Below are 18,713 nucleotides of genomic sequence, written 5' to 3' on the forward strand. Positions count from 1 at the left end.
AAAATGGTTACTTTGTATTAGGATTAACAAAGTACACCAACCTAAGGACCTCATTAAAAAATCCCTCTAATCCTAATTAGAGGAAAACGAGTGAACCTGGGGTGGAAGAAGGTTCAACATGAACCCAGGAACAACAAGAACCACAGCCAGGAACTACACTACTAGAACAGCCCGAAACAAACTACAACAATATAGCCACACACGACCCCTGAACGAAATACGAAGAGGAACTACACACAACCAAAACAAAGAACAAAACCATGATACAACCACCGAGACAAAAGATAGTTGAGCATATGCCGATCAAAGGTTATTAAACTTTGATCTGAGCCCTATCAACGCCAACCAAACAGCAAAGAAACGAGACAACGAATAACTCTAACACTCGAATCCATCGATGGCCATAGCTAAACAGCGAAAAAGATCTCTAGAAGCTCTGCCCTTACACGAACCTTCAAATAACGCATAAAAGTCACCCACTATAAATAACCTAGAGCACAAAGTGCTCCAATCTAACAACACATTATCTTCCAAAACGAGAAGCAACTCCCAGATCCTCACCCACGCTAAGCGTTGCCCACGCTTCGATGATCTTTCTTTGTTCAATCAGCAGCGAACTCCTTCGCAAAAAAACCACAATCAACCATACCCCTACTAACAGCTTACCTCGACTTCCGTCTACTTAAAATCTTCTTCTTTCTATTGAACGCGAAACAATTGCATACACTCTTATTGCCAATCACGAAACCAGGTTGAATTGCTAGGATTGCGCCAATCCACCATGCATGATTTTATAGAAAAGTCCTCGCCCACTGCTCTAAAAAACGCTTGAAGCCCACCACGTGCATCACCAACCTGGATTTTATGTCCAACAGAAAAAAACGAAGAATCAAGCTAAATCTCTTTAGCAGCACCCCTCCTTTCCACCTCACATTCCACTAGCCCTATACTAGTTGTCTCCATTAAAAACAATAACACTCCTCAGGCAAAACGCAACATGCGCGGATGCAATATTTAATGCCAGGGCCCACCACTTATAAACGCTAACCACGTCGAGCTCCACTAACGCCCATACAATGCTACCCCTCTAACGAAAACACAAAGAACCACACACACCAAACTAGCTGCCAACAATCCACTATAGAAAATATTCCCCTGGCCCAACGCCAAGAGCTACAGGAGCCCATACCTCCTTACTCGGGACTAGTTAGTCTGCACAAACCACAACGATGTTGTTGCCATACCATCGGCGACTACATGCCACGCTCCGCCACCAACCAAAAGTTCAACAATGAAAGCACGAATCCTCACAAAATTGGTAAACTTCCAAAAGAAACAACTCCCACACTTATCGACAACCACCTCACTTCCACGACCGAAAAACAAAACCAGAAATTGAAGCATAAACCACCTGCACCTAGGACTCAACACATCATCGATAACGATGTATTCACCGCTCCACCACCGGCCGGAAAGCCATCAAGGAACACCCAATGCGAAACAACAAAACACAGGAGCGGACATAGAACCGTATCAAGAAGCAACTCCAGAGAACACCCAACTAGGCAAAGCAAACACAGGACAATGAAGGACGAAAGAGAGATAATACCTTTGGAAACAGCCCCACACTCTCAATTCAAGCAAATAGACGAAGAAAGGACACAAAACGCGACGAACACTGAACCTCTTCTACAAATAGAAAAAACTTGAGAGAATGAACCAACACACATAGTCAAGACTTCGCTTTGACTAATTGAGATCGACCCGTATCGTAAACTTGACTTTAATGAATAAGTCTCCTAACAGGGATTTGATCTGCCAACCCCTTAAATTGACCTCTTTATCTGTAGTCTCTAAATCCTCTTTTTGAATATTCTTTTTCTCTTTTCTCGATAATATTTTATTCGCATGGATTTAGTTGTTTTATTACTATTCACATCCACATATATGCAACATGTTTATCTTAATAAAAAACTCAAAAATTAATCTTCATGATATCTTTTTATTATTACACTATGAAATTAAAAAGATGTCACTAATAAAGATTTGAATCTTAACTTTTGAAATGTCAGTCAATAGCTTCTTCTTTATTTTACAAATCATGAAATCAATCGAGTGTTTTAGTTATACCTAATATATTTTAGAGATTATTAAATTATATAAAAATGAAAAAATAATTATTAAAGATATTGCCTAAATACTACTCAGACCTGAGTAAGATCACTTGAAACCTCTTTTTTTTCCATTGGGACAACACATTCCTTTGCTGGAAAAGCAATGCAAATGCACTGGTCTCCAATTCTACACAAATTGAGTACAAGAAAGAAAGAAAGAAAGAAACTACAAATCTAACCAGACTGACGACATATGTTTCTTTACACTGTCTGGCATGCAATTTTGAAAATTAATAATATGACATACTTTTCTTGTTTTAATTAGTTATATAGGTATTATGCCCCATTCTCTCATCTCAACCATCGATCCTTTATTTGTAGATTCAAAAGGGAAGAGTAGTTTGAGGAGCCTAGGAGATTCAACTACTCAAAATATGACACAGGTCACGTTTACAAAATTTTAAATAAAAAACCTTACAATTAGTATTTAATAAGAAACTAAAAATTTCTTTAATTTTTTAAAAAGTCAAATCCCTAAAATCTCTAATTTCAAACTTGTTGATGACCAACTCTAGTCGTTGTCTTCACCGTAGAATCAGTGGCGAATCATAAATTAAAAAATGCGAGTCTAAAATTTTGATACTCTAGTCTAAACCAAATTGTGTATGCAAATTTCCTTACTTTTTCATTTTTATTAACAAATTAAACTAAATTTAACATTTTTCTCAAAACAATAGACGTGCAATTACTCCTCTAGAGAGCCACATACATTTATCCCTGCGCCGAACGTCGATCCACTCTTCACTGACCATCCAATGACTGACAATCACCCTTGTTGTCATCTCAAACTCATAAATTTCAAATTTTTCAATACTCAAATTCCAAACCTTAATCACAAATAATAGTTTGATGTTTGGCATTGTCATATCTCTTATTGGAGACATCCATAGAAATGTGTGACGGTGATGACCGATGAGGTTGAAGTTAAGGATTTTATGGGTTTAGGGACTTTAGAATTTTGAGAGATTTATATTTTTTTAATAAAAATTAATAATTTTAATTTTTTTAATATAATTTTTAAAAATTATAAATGTGACACATGTTATATTTTGAATGGATGATAGATTTCTATAACGACTATGATGAATTAAACTCTTAAAATGATAACATAAAAAACATTAACCACCAAACTTAACAAAAAAATAAATTCAAGCATATAAAGTTTAAAAAAACATAATCAAACACTTATTTTTAATTAATTGTATATGAAAATGCATCTGTATTTTGTAGAGATAGGAGAGGACATCAGTCTAGATCCACAGTCTGACGCAACATTCAGAATTGCTGACAATTGGCGCTCTTCACCTGCTTCAAGACGAAGCTCCTGCACTTAGTCATCTACATTAGCTTACTTATCGAAAAACTTTTGATTATTAATGTTTTAATTTGTTATTATTATGGTGACAGAAAAACTGAACTGACAGTGACGAGCTAATGTCCATCCCTTCTCAAATTCTTCATCCTCACCTAAAAGCAAACCCTAAGAGATAGGGATCTTTGTCGCTTCCACGCCGATGATTATGTGGATTTTCTCCACAGCATAACGCCTGAAACGCAGCAAGACTCCAATATCAGCTCAAGCGGTTTAATTTTGGTGAAGACTGTTGACGGCAATTCCTGCCGGTGGATCTGTTGGTGGTACTGTCAAATTAAACCATAATCTTTTCCTTTTACCAGACAAGTATGAGATATTGCAGTTAGAAAAAGGAAGAGATCCTTGCACCCCCCACACTCACTTCTGCACTATATGTAGCAAAAGATTCAAGAGAGATGCGAATTTACAAATGCACATGAGAGGTCAGGGGGATGAGCACAAAACACCAGGAGCACTTGCAAAACCCAATAAAGAATCCGACTCTGAACCAGCTATTATTAATAAGTATTCCTGCCCTTATGCTGGTTTCAAGCGGAACAAGGATCACAAAAAGTTTCAGCCTCTGAAGACCATTTGACGCGTTAAAAACCATTACAAGAGAACTCACTGTGACAAGAGCTACATTTGCAGCAGATGCAGTACCAAGAAATTATCAGTAAGTGTTGATCTGAAAACTCATGAGAAGCACTGTGGCAAAGATATATGAATTTGTTCTTGCGGCACCACGTTTTCAAGGAAAGATAAGCTGTTTGGGCACATTTCTCTTTTCCAAGGTCACATTCCAGCCATTCCTTCAGAAGAAGCTAAAGCACTTACCGGGCCATCTGATCGAGGAGATGGTAATTGAGTCGCAGATAAGGTTGGAAGCATGAACCTCAACTTTTCCTCTAATGTTTCTTGTGAAAGCGAGGTTTCATAGTATGGATATTATAGGAAGCATTGATGATCCTACTGATAATTTCTCACCGTCGAACTTCGATACACGTAATTTTGGTGGGTTTCATGAGTTCCCTGTACCGCCGTTTGATGATTCCGAGAGTTCGTTTGAATTTCTCCTTTTCGGGTCCTGTAATTTTGGTGGGTTTCATGTTGCAACTTCTTTACGATAAATTCTCAAAAACAAAAGCTCATTGTTGAATTATCGGTTCAGCTAGCCTATCTTCTTTATCCAAGCATACAAACTTTTTCCTCAACAATTGTATAGAAAATAAGGACCTGAATAGCAAGCAACAATTTGGAGCCTTGATTATGCATTTGTGAGTTGGCATTTGGGTAACGAAGAGTTCCTTAATGTCCAATGGCGTGTGGACCAAATAATGGATATGACTGAAATGCCGAGAGCTGATGCATTACAAAATTATACATTTCGGTTATAAGCGTTTTCTACTAACGTCTTCACTTTTCTTGGATAACCGAAGCATTTGGCTACAATGCTCGGCAGCCTCTTACTGTTTCATCCTTTGTAGCTCAGGAGGTTCGTCCTGCACGAACATAGAGCCAGAGGGCTTTCCTTTATCCAAAACTTGATATCTAGAGTGAATTTTTAATTTTAAAATATTAATAATATGTTAAATATAAATTTTAAATGTTTATTTGAAATAATTTTATGCTTTTTATGTAAATATTTTAATTTAATATTAAAGGTTAAACTGTTAAAAAACACATTAATAAAACTTACTTTCAGGTAATTTTACATTTCTCCATCAAATATTATAATCTTAAATCTATGTCAAATAAATTAAATAAGGTAATGTAAAACTTCTGATAATGTATCAAGTAATATTAAGTTCTAAATTCTACTTCATAAATAATTTTTAATTTCGTGAACCAAATACATTCTTAATTTAAACTAGGAACAAAAAATAGTTAAAAGCTAACCGTTGGAAGCGCACGTTAGCTGGGCTATCGAACTCTGAGATTTCCGATCGCTTTTCCGGTGATTTCCTTCCGTTTGTCTACGTTTTTTCACTCCTCCAAGCAATCCCTTCCTTTCATTTTGATCTCCCCTTCATTTGATGGACTGTAGAAAGTTATTTGGTTGTTCTACTGGTCACGACCTAGAATACTACCCACCAAAGTCTCTCGAAGGAAAACCGACCGTCATCCCTCCTCCGGAGATATTGGAAGCTGGTATTTCCGAGTGGAAACTCTCCCTAGTGGGACAGTTTCTCGGGGCCTCGCCTAGCTTTGCATCAATCCAAAGGATCGTTAACAGTTTATGGAACAAAGCTTTGAAGGGCTCCCGATTGCAGGTAAGTTCTGCAGGTAGTAACCTATTCATATTCTCTTTCTCTTCTGAATCTGCTATGAATTGGGTTATTTAAAATGGTCCTTGACACGTTCATAATAATCCCCTAATTCTTAGGAAATGGGAACCAAATCTTAAATCACTTAGCTTTAATATGTCTAAAATTCCAGTTTGGATTCAATTGTTCAATGTCCCACTTGAGCTTTTTTCTAGAGCTGGCCTTAGCTATGTTGCCAGTGCCATAGGTGTTCCCATTTCTATGGACACCATTACGGCGTCTAAATCTAGATTGGAGTTTGCTAAAGTATGTGTCGAAATTGGGGCTAACGATAAAATTCCTAAGTCTGTCGATGTTATGCTCAAAGATGGTAAATCTACATCGATTTTGGTTGAGGTTTCTTGGCTCCCTCAAGCATGTAGGAAGTGTAAAATTTTGGTCACAGTGATAAAGGATGTGTTCAAAAAACTAATCCTTCATCTTCTGCTTCCCTAATTTGGAAAAGAAAAGGAACTAATGTCTCTAATTCTTTAGCACCTATAGTTGAAGGAATTGAAGTTTTACAGGAACCTGTTAACACTAATACTGAACCTTTGATTTCTGTTGTTGCTCATTTTGACATTGTTGGTACAATTTCTTCTTTTCAAATAGGGGATAGTTCTAATCCTAATGTAATAGTTTCCTAGGAAACCTTAACTAGCTTTGATCTTAACAGTTTTGTTGCTACTGTCCCTAATGACAAAGCATCACAGAATGCAAAAACATTCTCTTTTCTAAACTCTACTATTGTAAACCCCCAAAGTACTCTTCAATCTTCTGAAGTTACATGTTTAAATCCCTCTCGATCTGTCGATTTAAATAGTACTATAATTGATACTTTAACTGTTATAACCGATAATGACTCCACTTCTTTAGTTTCTAATGCCTCTGATGCTGCCAAATCTCAAACTTCTGAAATCTTAGAAGTGGATTCTTCTAAACCAGCCTCTATTAAAAAAGGTAGAGGCAGACCCCCAAAGCTCAATTCTAAAGTCCCTTTTGTTGGTTCGACAAACAGATTTGATATTCTAAACTCGGTTGATGACATCTCTACCCCCCTTAGAAATTCAGCATCGAAAAGTCAGAACTGCTTCTTTATGAGTAGCAAATCTTGTGAATGAAATAAAATCAAAGAAGAAAGACCAAGTTGAAAAATCTAAAAGTCTTAATGTGGGAGGTCAAAAGGGATCTTCTCCTCCTTAATGATCTTAAGCTTTTGGAACATTAGAGGACGTAATAATCCTCTCAAACAAGATAGAGTGATCCAAAGAGCTTCCCAGAATAAAGTAGATGTTTTATGCTTAATGGAGACTAGAGTAAAAGCTGAAAATTCAGAGAAAATTTTAAATTTTAAATTCTCTAATTGGAATTTCATTTCAAACTATGATTTTGGTATCAATGGTAGAATTTGGTTGCTTTGGAGAAAAGGTCTTGATTTTAATGTCATTTTTGTTTCGGATCAAATTATCACTGTAACAGGCTTCTACTACAGTTCCCCTTTTTTCCTTTATGTTATTTATGGTAGCAATGATGGAATTATTAGGAGACAATTATGGCATCAGTTAAAAGTTGTGAATTCTTCTGTTTGTCATTACCCTTGGATTATTGGAGGTGATTTTAATACTTTTTTCACTCCCACGAAAGTTCTGACCATGACTTTCTCGGCCATTACCTCACCTCTGACATGAAAGATTTCCAGGATCTTACTCATGAGTTAGATCTTCTTGATCACCCTTTCTTTGGTCCTTCTTTCACTTGGAGCAACAAGCAGACGGATCTCTTTCTTGCAAGAAAGCTTGACAGGGTTCTTATAAATCCTTACTGGTTTACTGCTTTTCCTCTCTCTTTTGTGGAATTCCTCTCTCCTGGTGTTTCTGACCACTGTATGGCTATTGTTAACCTTGCTAAAGAGTCTCATTTAAATAGACCTAAACCTTTCAAATTTTTTAATTTCTGGTCTGATCATCCTAGCTTCTTGAATGTTGTGAGGAACTCTTGGCTCCCTTTTTCTAGTGGTAATCCTATGTCTGTTCTCTTCACTAAGCTTAAAAGACTAAAATCTGCTCTTAAACAGTTTAACAATGAAAACTTTAATAATCTTCCTTCTAAAGTGAAAGCTAAAAAAGCTGAGCTGGAATTACAACAACTCCGTACCTTAAAAGGTAAGGATGGAATTGAAAAGGAGATTATCTTACAAGATGAGCTGAAGACTCTTGAAGAAGCTGAAATCTTGTTTCTTAAACATAAGGAAAAAATTAAGTGGATTAAAAATGGTGATAAAAACACTAAATTCTTCCATTCTATGCTTGCTTTTAAGAACAAGAGAGACACTATTCGTGTTCTTATTGATGGCAATGGAAACCGTTTAGAATCTTTCGATGCTATATCAAAGGAAGTTACTTCATCTTTCTCAAAGTTGCTTGGATCTGTTGACAACAGAGTTAAAAACATTGATCATTCTTCCCTTAAAGAGCTGCTGAATTATTCTCTTCCTTCTGATGCAGCTTTTGTTCTTGTTATGGATATTACTAATAAAGCAATTCAAGAAGCCTTTTTTAGCCAAGGTAATGATAAGGCCCCTGGTCCAGATGGTTATTCTCCATGTTTCTTCAAAAAGGCTTGGTCTATTGTGGGAGATGATGTCTTGGCAGCTGTAAAGTATTTTTTCCATAACAACTATATGAATCCTAGTTTTAATTCCACTATCATTGCTCTTGTTCCTAAAGTTCCAAATCCTAAAGCTGTTAAAGATTTCAGACCCATATCGTGATGTTCAGTCTTTTACAAAGCTATCACTAAAATTTTAGTTAGAAGATTGTCTGAATTTCTCCATGATATCATCTCTTTAAACCAAACTGCTTTCATCAAGGGTAGGAGTATTGTTGATAATACCCTCCTTGCCCAAGAATTGGTTAAAGGTTACTGTAGAAAAACTGTTTCTCCTAGATGCTCCATGAAGATTGACCTTCATAAGGCTTTTTAATCTCTCCATTGGGACTTTATTTCCTCTATCCTCAAAGCCCTTCTTATTCCTTCTAGATTTATTACTTGGATTGAGACTTGTTTCACTCAAGCTAGGTATTCCATCTCTTTCAATGGTTCTCTTATTGGTTATTTCAAGGGCACTAGAGGGTTAAGACAGGGTGACCCACTCTCTCCTACTCTATTTGTTCTTGCTATGCATGTTTTATCTAAGATGCTTAATTTGGCTGCTGCCAAAGGAGTGTTTGGTTATCACCCAAAATGCAAAAGGATTGGTCTTACCCATCTTTCTTTCGCTGATGATTTAATGATTTTTTGTAAGGGTAGTGCTGATTCTATTATGGGTGTCTTAAGCGTTCTGGATCTTTTTTATGAAATCTCTGGGCTTCAACTTAATTCCTCCAAATGTGAAATTTTTTCTGTTGGTTCATCTTCAAGATCAATGGAATTTTTTCAACAGATTACTGGTTTCAAAAGAGGCAGTTTACCTGTGAGATACTTAGGTATCCCTCTTGTTACTCGTAAACTTACGGAGAAGGATTGTGTTGTGCTTATTGAAAAAATTAAACAGAGGCTCCACCATTGGCCTGCTAGAAATCTGAGCTACGCTGGCAGACTTGAACTCATCCGTTCTGTTCTTTTCAGCGTCTCGAATTACTGGTGCAGACAGCTTATCCTTCCAAATTCGATTCTTTCCAAAGTGGACTAGCTCTGTTCCAGATTTTTCTGGAAAGGTGATGACAAGCCTGCTTCTGGTGCTCGAGTGAGCTGGGATTTTATCTGCTTCTCTAAAGTCGAAGGTGGTCTTGGCATAAAGAACACTGAAATCTGGAATCAAGCTTGTTCTATTGATCTAATTAGGAAAATCCTAGAGGGTGATGGCTCGCTTTGGGTTGCTTGGTTAAAATCTTATGTTTTCAAAGATCAAGATTTCTGGAATTTTGTTGCAGGTTTTAATGTGAGCTGGAGTGTTAATAGAATTTTGAAACTGCGATCTATTACACTCACCATCTTATCATCTTCTGGTTATCTTAGGCTTAACGACATTTGGAAATCTATTTGTATCAAAAGAGAGAAGGTTCCCTGGCAGAATCTTATCTGGTTTCCCATGCACATTCCTAAATTCAGTTTGATTGCTTGGATGTCTTTGTTAAACAGATTACCAACTAGAGATCGGCTACTCAAAATAGGAATTTCCACAGATGGGACTTATGTTAACTGCAGTAATGATCAGGAGACGAGAAATCACCTTTTCTGTCAATGTTCTCTTGTTGTTCGTCTTTGGAGCTCTGTCCTTATGCTTAATGGCTTGAAGAATGCTTCATCTACTTGGGAAGAAATGGTTACTCGGGCTTCTTCAACTTGGAAAGGGAAATCCTTGCTCATCACCATCCTGAAGATTGCTTGGACAGCCTATATCTACACTTTATGGGAGGAAAGGAATCGTAGAATCTTTCAAGGTCGTCATAGATCAACCGATGAATTGCTCAAGATTATTATTGAAGCCGTGCGAATTCAACTAAAGGGTAAAAATATTAATAGAGCTGATAGAACAAATTCTAACCTTTGTATTGCTTGGGGTATTACTTAAACCAATCAATGTCTTTTGTAAGTATGTTGTTTGTATTTCTGTTCTGATTGGTTTTGTTTATTTGTAGCAGAACTCTGCTCTTATAGATAATAAAATTTAACTTATCCAAAAAAAAATTAAACTAGGAATTATAAAAACAATTTTTTGTTTATTTTGTATTCTTTTGAACAATAAGTTATATTTATGAAGTTTGTTGATAAATATTTATATATTGTAAATAATATATAATTTTAAAACTGTAATAAAACAGTCCTATAATAGCGTATACTTATTCGAATAGAAAAGTAATACGTGCATTGATGGAGAAATACCACAAACAAAATTAAATAAAGCAACTAAAAATTCTTACTTAACTGGATCTCTGTTCAATGATTTCTTTAATTATTTAAAATTTATTTAAAATAAAATTATTATTATTATTGATGAAAAATTGGGGAGGTACACTATATATATATATATATATATAATCTCAAGAGATACTAAATTAATGTTGGAATAATACATGCATGCATGAATCAAATTTACATGTTTGTTTGAATATCCAGCAGCCGGAGGCATTTCAATTGAAAGGCCATATCATATGTGTTCATGGAATCACGGTCATAATCAAAGACAGAGTTAAGATTAAATATTGAGAGGAATAAGATATTTAAATTCAAAATTATAGGTATTTGTTATTTATTTAATCTAAAAATATGGGAAAAAACAAAAAATTATTTTCACTTAAATTTAAATTGATAGAGATTTAAAATATTATTAAGCCAAAATTTTTAGGAGAGACAAGAACTCCTTTCTCTCTATAATCATTCGTCCCGGTCATAATTTCAGTCTGCTCTCATGCCTATCTCAACCTCAACACACTTACCATTTTAAAATTTAATGTTTTAGGATTAAGAATTTATGTTTTAAATTTTAGAGTTCAAATAGACATAATTATGTGAACTTTAATTTACGCAACATATATCAACTAATAATTCATATAATTTTAGGATATTGACAAATTTTGAGTTCTTTACCATTTGAGAAATTGTTTGTCTCCTTTTTCTTTTTAATTTTTAAATATTGTACAAACTATTCGTCTAGCTAATTAAAACAAATCAAATTAACAACTTAATAAACTGTATATGAAAAATAATTTTATTATATTGCTAATTCTTTCAAAGAAAACGGTGGAGTTGTGTTACTGAAGTGTATATATATATATATATTATAAGTCACAATATTACATATGATATTATGATGGTGTGAAAATAGTTAAGATATGATAAAAATATTAAATGTGATATGTAAATATAATGCAAGTATGCAGGGACGGAATCAAGAATGAATTACGATGGGGTAAGTTGTTTAACTTTGAAATAAATAAGGTCCTTAAAATTGAATAAAGCATAAATTTTAAAGGAGTTATGATTTTATTTCACTAATTTTAAAATTGAAGGATCTTAAAGAGTAATTAAACTAGAAAATTAAAAGTCAAAATTTAATTTTAAAACTGAAAGGATTCTTAAATATAATTAAACCATTAAATTTGAGAGAGGCAAAAACTTGATTATAATGATTTCAAAAACATTAGTAGCCTAAAACTAATTAAACCATCAAAATCTGCAAACATGGCATTAGTGTTTGAAAATTTAAATCTGTCTGGAACCTCAAAATTGATCTGATTATCTCAAATTAGAATATGACATAACATGATTTATAAAGAAATTAAACTTAAACAGAATCAAAATGATCTAAATCCAAATAATTTAAGTCCGAGATACTTTAACTCAAAAACTTTGATTGACAAAATAATAATTTAAACATGAAAATATTCTAGTATTATAAATTTTATAATAATAAAAAACAACAAACATGTCTAGCTACATGTACAATATATGGAATAGCAGAGTCCCTGTATAAAGCCTGCAGAAGCTATTTGCTGCTGTCGGTGTTTCCACTCTCTCTTCCTTTCTTCTGGGTGGTGGGGTTGGGTAGAAATCGATAAAGTTTTTTTGTTCATTGAAATCGACAAAAGTTGATGTCCGATTTGGTGCTTCTGATATTATTATGGTTTTCAAAGTTTTTTTTTATTCTTTGGAAGTCTCAAATTTAAATAGTATGTAGAATGTGTATGCTTATATTGTTAACTAGATAAGAGAATTTTAAATAAATAGTATCTTATAATTATCTTAGATTTATGACGGATCTATAAATATTTTTTAGGGTAAGTACACAAATGTTAATAACGCAAAATATTTGGATGAGTGGATACAAATAAATTTTAGGGTAACATCATCGGTAGAATAAACAACTAATTTAAAAAAATTCGAATTTCAAGATGAATATGTATCTACCTCAAATAATTGTGGATCAGTCACTGTTCATAATAATAAAAAAAATAGCATACTTGCATGATTTAAACTGAGCAGTTGATTATAGTTAGATTATAATAAAATATTCATATTTGATATATACATTAACCTACAATGTTTTCAGATGTATAAAAATTAGAGTATAATGAAACCTAAGCTCTCATCCAACAAAGGTTCTAAGTTGGGTGGGAGAGTAGTGGATACATTAACCCCCAAATAGTTAAGGCAGTGTAGTGCATGGACAATTGATGTTTGTGAACCACAAAATAATGTAGGCAGGGCAGGAAGAGGACATGCATTTCTGATTCAACCCCTCACTAATTAACCACAGGATCGGTTTGATCGGAGGGATGCATTCAACAGGTTCTTCTGGATCTTGTCCTTTTTTTAATCAATCATTCAATAATCTTGTCCTCCTTTCCAGCCCAAAACCTTCTTCTATTTTAAAGTATTTTTATGCATGAAACCATTATATACCTACATTAGATTATACTACATTTACTATATAGATAAAAAAAAATTATTTTGTGTAATATATATAACTTATTTAATACATACAAGTATTTATTTAAATAATGTTGTTTGAATTTAACAATTTAATAAATAAATTTTATTTAAGTGATATCATTTTTATTTTTAATATTTTCTATATCTTTGTTTTTGTAAAAAAAAAATTGGATGTCGATCGACACCCTTTTCTTGATGATGTGATCCCAATTAACCCTAACTTTCATCTTGATCTGACTAAATCATTGAAGTTCACCAAGGCTGATTCAAAGGGAGTTCTACCTTACTTCATCCTATACATGCTCACTTATGCACTATATCATATCATATGTTTGTATTTACCTCTTGGGATATGCTTATCATATGATATCATTCATCGCATGAGTTTTATTAGTTGTGTGGCATTCATTGCATTTAATAAGTGTGTTGTTCATGTAATCATGCATTGCATTTAAAGCATCTAGTTCATTTAGGGAAGTAGTTCATTTATGCATAATTAGATCATTTAGTAAGCTACTTCATTCATGATCTAGTTCATTGAATAAAGTTAGTTCATTAATTAAACTAGTTCATTCATCAAGCTAGTTCATTTATTAAACTAACTCTTAATTGTTTCTTGCATGTTTTTAATTAAAGATTGAATAAAATTCACCTTTGTGTTTAGGTGCATGAGAGAAGTTGAAAGGTTTCAACAGATGCAAGAATATCAATTAGAATGTCTTCTAATTGTGGATGCGATACAAATGTTTTTGGGTCCAGAAATCAATTGGAAATTATTCTTTTATCTCTTAGGTTTCCAATGCCTTTTGAATCACCTCAATCCGATATCGTGAGCTTGAGATATGATCGATTTACTGAAGACATTGCAGACTGGAATTTTAATTACAGGAATTTTATATAAGGATGATTTGGATTAGTTTGAGCCAAGGAAGAGTCCTTTCATCTTCTACCAAGAGACAAGCAATTGATGGCCATCTTAATTCACCAATTCAAGGCATTCAAGGTTGATGTTATCACCCATTGAAGGCTATTCACGTTCAAGCAAGGGGACATGCAATAACCAGCATTCAAGGCCTTTATCATCTTTTGAAGGTTGATCATATTCTACAAGGAAACAAGCAACGAAGGCTGATTTTATTTCATTAACCACCAAATTAAGTGATAAAATCAGCAAGGAATTTGAAGAGACAAGTTGATTTGGACATGTAGGATGTTCATATTCATTCTATGACTTCATTTATCATCTTTTCTTCCATTTGCAATCAAAGCAAGGCAGCCCAAGAGTCACCCCTGCTTTTTGGATGAATTTAAGGCTAGAATTATCTCAAATTAAAGCTTAATTCATCCATTTTCAATCTACATGGTCAGCCATCAAAGAATAAGAAGAATGACAAATCATTTAATTGAATTCAATTGCATTTAGGTGATTGTTTTATTTTAATTGTAAAAACTCTTCATATGGTGCCTATCAACACTATAAATAGGCACCTCCATGGCATTTGTACTTAGAACTCTTTTCATAATAAACTCTTTGAAAGGTTCCTTTCATTTTAGTTCTTGGATTGGAACTCTATCGGTTTCTTGTCAGTCTTGAAGCCTTCCTCCATTTCATTTTATTATAATGTTGGTTCCTAGCTCACCTATAGCTAGTGGGTCACGTTCCATCCTCTTCAACCTCGATTCCATCATATTATATTGTTGGTTCTTAGCTATAATTAGCTAACGGGTCACAATCCATCCTTTGAATTTCTATCATCATCCTCGCCAACTACAACCATCCTTCACCATTTTCGTTACATCCATTCAACCATTATCACCACCACACTTCTTTCATTTGCAAACCACTTCAAATTCATCCACATCCTTTTCAATTTCATTCTTTATTTGTTTATCTCATATTCACAACGTTAATTTTGCATTTTCAGAATCATTTCAAGCATTGCAGAGTTTCTTACTAGAATCACGATCCGACAACAATATATATGACTCGAAACACATAATCGAGTCATATCAATTGATGTGATCTGATCACGAGGTCGGTGGCACTGGCGTTTAGGACTTGGTCTATGGTTTTGAGCTAGGCATCCAATATGTACTTTTGGGATAAAATTAAATGACGTCACATTTATGGTTGGAATGATTAGTTTATATGATTGGTTCTCATAGGATATAATATTAAAATAAGTTTGTGATCCATCAAATGATTTGAGTGATTAAAAATATTATTCTTTTCTAAAATTTCTGGATTTGAGGTCAAATATCTATATTTCTATAAAATAACACTCTACATGCATTTTAGAATGAAAGAATATTAATACCATACTTAAAGTATTGACACAAAAACTTTGAGTATAATTGAATACTTAAAACAAATAAAAAGCTTAAGTATTAATGCTCTATATTTCAAGGTCATATTATTTCTAATAAGTATAGAGTATTGACACCCCACTTGAAAGACAATATTTATGCAAACAATTCAAACTGGTAGAGCGGATGAAGACTAGAAATATATGCTTCCAACACCTCAAGAATAATAAACACGAGTTCAAAAATCACATTAATTTCCTTAAAAATTTTGAGAATTTATAAAACTCAAAGATTTTTTTAAGAAGAAGAAAAGTCTTAACCCCTATGTTACAACTAACCTATTAATTTAATTTTAAATCAGATTACTTAAACCAAAAATTAAAGACGTCACCAGTTGGCCTTCCAATCTGCCATCAAAACATTGTTTTCAGTCAATCCAAACGAAACCAATAGTGGGAACATTTGTGTAGTTGCATGAAGAAATAATTGAGGAACTTATAATTGAACACAGATCCAACTATAAGTATGAATGGATAACTGGCACATGTACGTTATTTTTTGTTACTTTATTTAATTTTGTAGCTTAGTTAGGCACTGCCGTAGCTACAGCACTAGACGTCAGGATAGGCCTACTTAGAAAGCTCATCATTTAGGCCCATAATGGCCTACCAACAAGCCTCAAGATTTTAGAGTTACTCTCCAACATAATCATTAACACATTGGCGCATGTGTTGTTTTTCCTATTGAAATTAGTATGTATGCATACATTGTTTTATATTTATTTAATTTGTGAATTTATATATATATATATATACAATAGTAATTATAAATATAAAATTATATTAAAATTAAATTCTAGAAACTAATTTTAATCCGACTCTAATACATACCATTTTTCTAAACTTATCCTAAACACATCCACCAAGAGTAGTCAATGCCCCAAGGTCCATTTCCAAGAAAGCCCAAAGCTAGATGAATCTAAACCGATTCAACTCAAATTCAGGTCCGATTACACGATTTGGTCAAAACCTCTTCGATACTTATCTTAGTCAAACCCAATTTGCCCTAAAATCTCTCAACGAATCCCACTCTTTTGAGGACAGAATGATTATCTTCTGATTAAAACCTACAAAATAAAAAACATAAAAGGGGTTAAATACGAAAAAAATAAAGAGCTACATCGATAAATAATTTTTTTTCATTAGTCTGAGATGATTGTAAGGTAATATGTATTCAAATATTAACTATTTTACAATAGACGTTTAAATACCCTTAGATGACGTACTCATACCCGATACCTCTAGGAATAACAATTATCCTCTTAAAAAAATTTAAAATTGCACACAAAAAATTATACTTAAGATAAAGCACACCATTAGTTACCAACATATTATATATTTTTACTTGGTTCATTGAATTATCTTTTTAGTAAAATTGTCATTGATGTTATGATTTTTTTTTATTTTAATCATCATCGTTAAAATATTAATGGTGATATTAATATCAATTTTTATTTTTTTTATTTTATGTGTCATTTTCTCTCTCCTCATCAACATTCTAATTTATGTGTCATTTTTAAATAATTTTATGTCACCAATTAGATGATAACATGTCTCATTAAAATTAGGGTTCAATACTATTTACATTGATTGGCATCAAACCAAAGACCCCTTGCATAGGAGTCTTCTAATGCTTAGCCACTGAATTAGACTAAGAAGTTTAATGAGTATTATCGTTAATATTTTAACATCGATAATCAAAAATAAAAAATATAATATTAGTTAGAATTTTATTAGAAAAAGTAATTAATAATTAAAATAAAAAATGACAGATGATCCAAAAGAATTTACGCATGTGATATATTGAAAAAAAATAACTTACTCCCTTTGGATCCAATAGATAAATTTAAAAGTGAAACTGAGTGCTCACAACATGTTGTTAAACAAAGTATTTATAAATGATCATATTATATTAGCAACACTAAAGATATAATGGTTAATAGACATGAAAATGGATTAAGTACAAGGTCCGGACTCCGGGAACCGTTGAGGTCTTGGGATTCAGAAACTAATGAATTAGCACGCTGATAACCATGCTTTCAAATGGTCAATTATGTTATCTTAGTCTGCAAACAACATTTTTAATGAACCCTAATTATTCAGCCACACCTGCATCGATGGACTGCTTGCAAATGTATGGTCATATTCTTCGGCTTCTTTTACCACAAGTAAACAAACTTGAGAGGAAGCCATGAAATGTAAAGCTTTGTTTTTTTTTTCATGATCAAGTTCGAGCATGCCTCTCTTCATATGAACCAATGAGATCACGCCCAATGATTATGTCGCTCCGAAAATTATGTTTCATTGCTTTAAAGGGATACATTGTCATGCTTGGGTTCAACCCAAGTAAAAAAGATGTTCTCCCGGTGAGTAACAGCCATTGATCAATACTACTTTTCTTGCCTCTTAATCCTGTAATCATCCATTATTACTGAACACCTGAAGTTTGGTTCCCTTCCTCCAGGTATTTAAATCAAGCTGGTAATAAAAGAAAATTCAAAACAAACATCGATCAATTTGTCAACTGCTGTCATCCCTCTCCTTGAATATTCTTCTAGCAATGCTATCTCCTTCATGTTTTGCTCCCATGGCGGCTCATCGTCGTCAATTGCCTCCTGGACAGACTGCAGTTTAATGTTGATATTTTTCATGTTAAATAAGGGAGTGCATATATATATATGTGCTTCCTTGTTTCTAATACTTCCGGCATAAGGATCTAACAAGTTCGCTAACCTGAAGGAGATAGATCAGTCTGGCTGAATTCATCTTGTTGAACAGGTATGTAGCTAAACCAAAGGTATATATATATTTTTTGTGAACAGGCAACTATTACTAAATATTAGCAATTTATCATCTAAATTCTCTTTCCTGAGCTGTCAAATTTTCCATTTGCATGTTATGTTCCGGATTCGAATGTGTGAAGAAGAACGTGAGGTCGAAGGATATCAGTATTTGATGTGAGGAGAAACGAATTTATAAAATTTTAGGAGCGGTGTACTTATAAAATTTTAGAAGTGATAAAATTATCAATAAAATTTTCCCCTTGGGTCCATCCCTGGTGAGAAAGAATTTTTTTAAT

General features: G+C 33.5%; 1 protein-coding gene and 1 pseudogene across 1 annotated transcript; both read left to right on the forward strand.

The window, feature by feature from the left end:
- Window positions 1-1,257: 1,257 nt before the first annotated feature.
- Window positions 1,258-4,658, forward strand: LOC120193637 (annotated as a pseudogene).
- Window positions 4,659-7,518: 2,860 nt separating this feature from the next.
- Window positions 7,519-10,407, forward strand: LOC120193638. Its single transcript, XM_039196081.1, has 3 exons — window positions 7,519-8,600; window positions 8,874-9,445; window positions 9,551-10,407. The coding sequence occupies exons 1-3, from the start codon at window positions 7,519-7,521 to the stop codon at window positions 10,405-10,407; spliced, it is 2,511 nt and encodes an 836-aa protein (XP_039052012.1).
- The last annotated feature ends 8,306 nt before the right edge of the window (window positions 10,408-18,713 follow it).

This window comes from Hibiscus syriacus, unplaced genomic scaffold (genome assembly GCF_006381635.1).
Source record: "Hibiscus syriacus cultivar Baekdansim isolate YM2019G1 unplaced genomic scaffold, ASM638163v2 tig00116996_pilon, whole genome shotgun sequence".
In the NCBI taxonomy this organism is placed as follows: Eukaryota; Viridiplantae; Streptophyta; class Magnoliopsida; order Malvales; family Malvaceae; genus Hibiscus; species Hibiscus syriacus.